Below are 3043 nucleotides of genomic sequence, written 5' to 3'. Positions count from 1 at the left end.
AAGACACAAAGATCGACGTTTTTCATAATTTGACCTTGGTTAATATCAACATTGATAATTATATTTTACAAATATCTGTAAAAAAAGTATTACGGATAGCTGGTTCAGCTTTATCATCTGGAAAAAAAATATTTTATGCTGCTTCATTTTATTAACATTTTCGACTAAAGCATTTGGAAAAGAGATATCATATAATGGAGTTGTGTCCCTTACCCCGAGACACCTTTATCCACCTTAGTATCCAATACTAATACACTCATTATTACTTTCCGTACTATTGAGTGGGGTTAATGGAAAGTAGTATTTTTTTTTCAAGTGAAAGAGCTAACTGGAATCCGGCCTCCAGCCATTCGTCAATTTCGTAATTTGGGATTGTATCGGGAACCTACAATACATTTTTTTGTGAAATTTGTCCTCTCTTATGTCAGTTTTATAGGTCACTTAGTCGGTGACAAACCGGTTTCGATTAGCGTCTGGCGAACGTTATTCTAGGTTATTTTATTCACTGACACATGGAGATTGTTAGAGAAGAAAAATGTACTCTCTCTCTCTGTGTCTCTCTCTGTGTCTCTCTCTGTGTCTCTGTCTCTGTCTCTGTCTCTCTGTCTCTCTCTCTCTCTCTTTCACTCCACGGTAATCTGAAACCCCAGTGAGCTTATAATAATAATGAAGTATATTGAGGTATATGAAATCCTAATTTACAGGTGTTATTACGTTAAACGGGCCTAACAATCGTTATTTAAGGGCTTGATATTGAGGCGTTTTGGTCGGGGACTGTGTTACATCTCGATTTCCATAAAGTAACCGGTGTTTCATTACTACCCTTTAAATTACTCGAGAGCAGACGACATTATATATTGATTTTACTGTATTGTAGAGCTTGTCAGCTCATAAATATTCATGATTCAACGAAATCAATGGCGAATTCTAGGAAAAAGCTACCAAGGATTACCATATATGGTATTTTTCACTCAAGCGATGAGAAATCACCAAGCCATATCGTGTTGGACCAGTTAAACGCTAGCTGGGGTTATTATATGTCGTCTAACAAAAGACACAGGATGAACAATTCTATAATACCCAGTTATACTTGTAGTGAGTCATTCGAACAGTTGTGACTGGAGAGAACGGACATATCATATTATTTTTTTTTAACAATTAACTTTCACCATGGATGACGAAGTAGCCGCTTTGGTTATTGACAATGGATCTGGTATGTGTAAAGCAGGTTTTGCTGGAGACGATGCCCCTCGAGCTGTTTTCCCCTCAATTGTTGGAAGACCCAGACATCAGGTAAATTGAAATTTTATAAATTTTTGAAATATTTTTGGTGTGATGTACTAACATTTTAAAATTATGAAGGGGAACATTGTGGGCCAAAAACTGAAACGATATTTGAATTTTGTTAAAAGTGACTACACGATTGTTGCCTAGTTTAAATTCTTTGGGTGTTGTCTTGAGCATTGGAGGCGTAGGCCTATCTCTTACATATCTTAGAATTGCAGAGAGCATGTAGATGATACAAAATAATAAAACCAAATGGTTAAACCGACCAATGACGTTTTGTTTTGTTGCGGTCACCATCAATTAAAATCTTGGAGATACAATGATCTACTAAATTTATTGCCTGACTAATGTTCTATGACAAGAATGTAAAATATTCTAGAACATGGAAGTAGAACAAAAAAAAAATCAATTGCGCTTTGGTGAACACGCGGAATGTGTACACGTGATCGGCAATATCTGACCGGTTTGCTTTTACCAGCTCTAAACAAATTGCTGTTTGTTAACTTATTTTAATTATAATTTACCTTTGAATTAATTGCCAGTAAAGAACAATTTAAAAAGCTTTTTATCTATGTCTTAAATGCAACATCATTTTCTTTCTTAGTCCTTAATTTTGTTATCTTTGTATTTTCCAGGGTGTTATGGTTGGTATGGGACAGAAAGACAGCTATGTAGGAGATGAAGCTCAATCTAAGAGAGGTATCCTCACCTTAAAATACCCAATTGAACATGGTATTGTTACCAACTGGGATGATATGGAGAAAATCTGGCATCACACTTTCTACAATGAACTTCGAGTTGCCCCAGAAGAACACCCTGTCCTCCTTACAGAGGCTCCACTCAATCCTAAAGCCAACAGAGAAAAGATGACCCAAATTATGTTTGAAACCTTCAATTCACCAGCTATGTATGTAGCTATCCAAGCTGTATTGTCCCTATATGCCTCTGGTCGTACCACTGGTATCGTCATGGATTCTGGAGATGGTGTTAGTCACACAGTACCTATTTATGAAGGTTATGCTCTTCCTCATGCCATCATCCGTTTGGATTTGGCTGGTCGAGATTTGACCGACTACTTGATGAAAATTTTGACAGAAAGAGGTTACTCCTTCACCACAACAGCTGAAAGAGAAATCGTCAGAGACATCAAAGAAAAATTATGTTATGTTGCTTTGGATTTCGAACAGGAAATGCAAACTGCTGCATCTTCATCATCCTTGGAAAAATCATACGAACTACCCGATGGTCAAGTCATCACTATTGGTAACGAACGATTCCGATGCCCAGAAGCCATGTTCCAACCATCTTTCTTGGGTATGGAATCTGCTGGTATCCATGAAACCACCTACAACTCCATCATGAAATGTGATGTTGATATCAGAAAAGATTTGTATGCCAACACTGTATTATCTGGAGGATCTACCATGTACCCAGGTATTGCTGACAGAATGCAGAAAGAAATCACAGCCTTAGCCCCACCAACCATGAAAATTAAAATCATCGCTCCACCTGAGAGAAAATACTCTGTATGGATTGGTGGTTCTATCTTGGCTTCTCTCTCAACCTTCCAACAGATGTGGATCTCCAAACAGGAATATGATGAATCTGGTCCAGCAATCGTCCACAGAAAATGTTTCTAAAATAATTATCAGTATTTTTCTGAGAAGGATTGAGCATCAGATCTGAAAAAAACTATTCTTGGTGAAATGTTTCAAAAAAAGGTGTAAGGTTTCATTGCATATAATTCCAGAGTGTT

At 37.1% G+C, this 3043-nt stretch overlaps 1 protein-coding gene across 1 annotated transcript in view; it reads left to right on the top strand.

The window, feature by feature from the left end:
- The first annotated feature begins 1001 nt into the window (after positions 1 to 1001).
- Positions 1002 to 3043, top strand: part of LOTGIDRAFT_205506 (hypothetical protein) — a 7296-nt gene continuing 5254 nt past the window's right edge. Inside the window, exons 1-2 of the mRNA XM_009067750.1 lie at positions 1002 to 1293; positions 1923 to 3037. Of these exons, the coding sequence (XP_009065998.1) occupies positions 1171 to 1293; positions 1923 to 2927 (1128 nt within the window). The 5' untranslated portion in view covers positions 1002 to 1170 and the 3' untranslated portion in view covers positions 2928 to 3037. The remainder of the gene's footprint in view (positions 1294 to 1922; positions 3038 to 3043) is intronic.

The sequence above is a fragment of the Lottia gigantea genome, assembly GCF_000327385.1.
Source record: "Lottia gigantea unplaced genomic scaffold LOTGIsca_854, whole genome shotgun sequence".
NCBI classification, from domain to species: Eukaryota; Metazoa; Mollusca; class Gastropoda; family Lottiidae; genus Lottia; species Lottia gigantea.
Note: the sequence above shows the minus strand (reverse complement) of the source record. Positions and strands in the feature narration are given on the sequence as shown.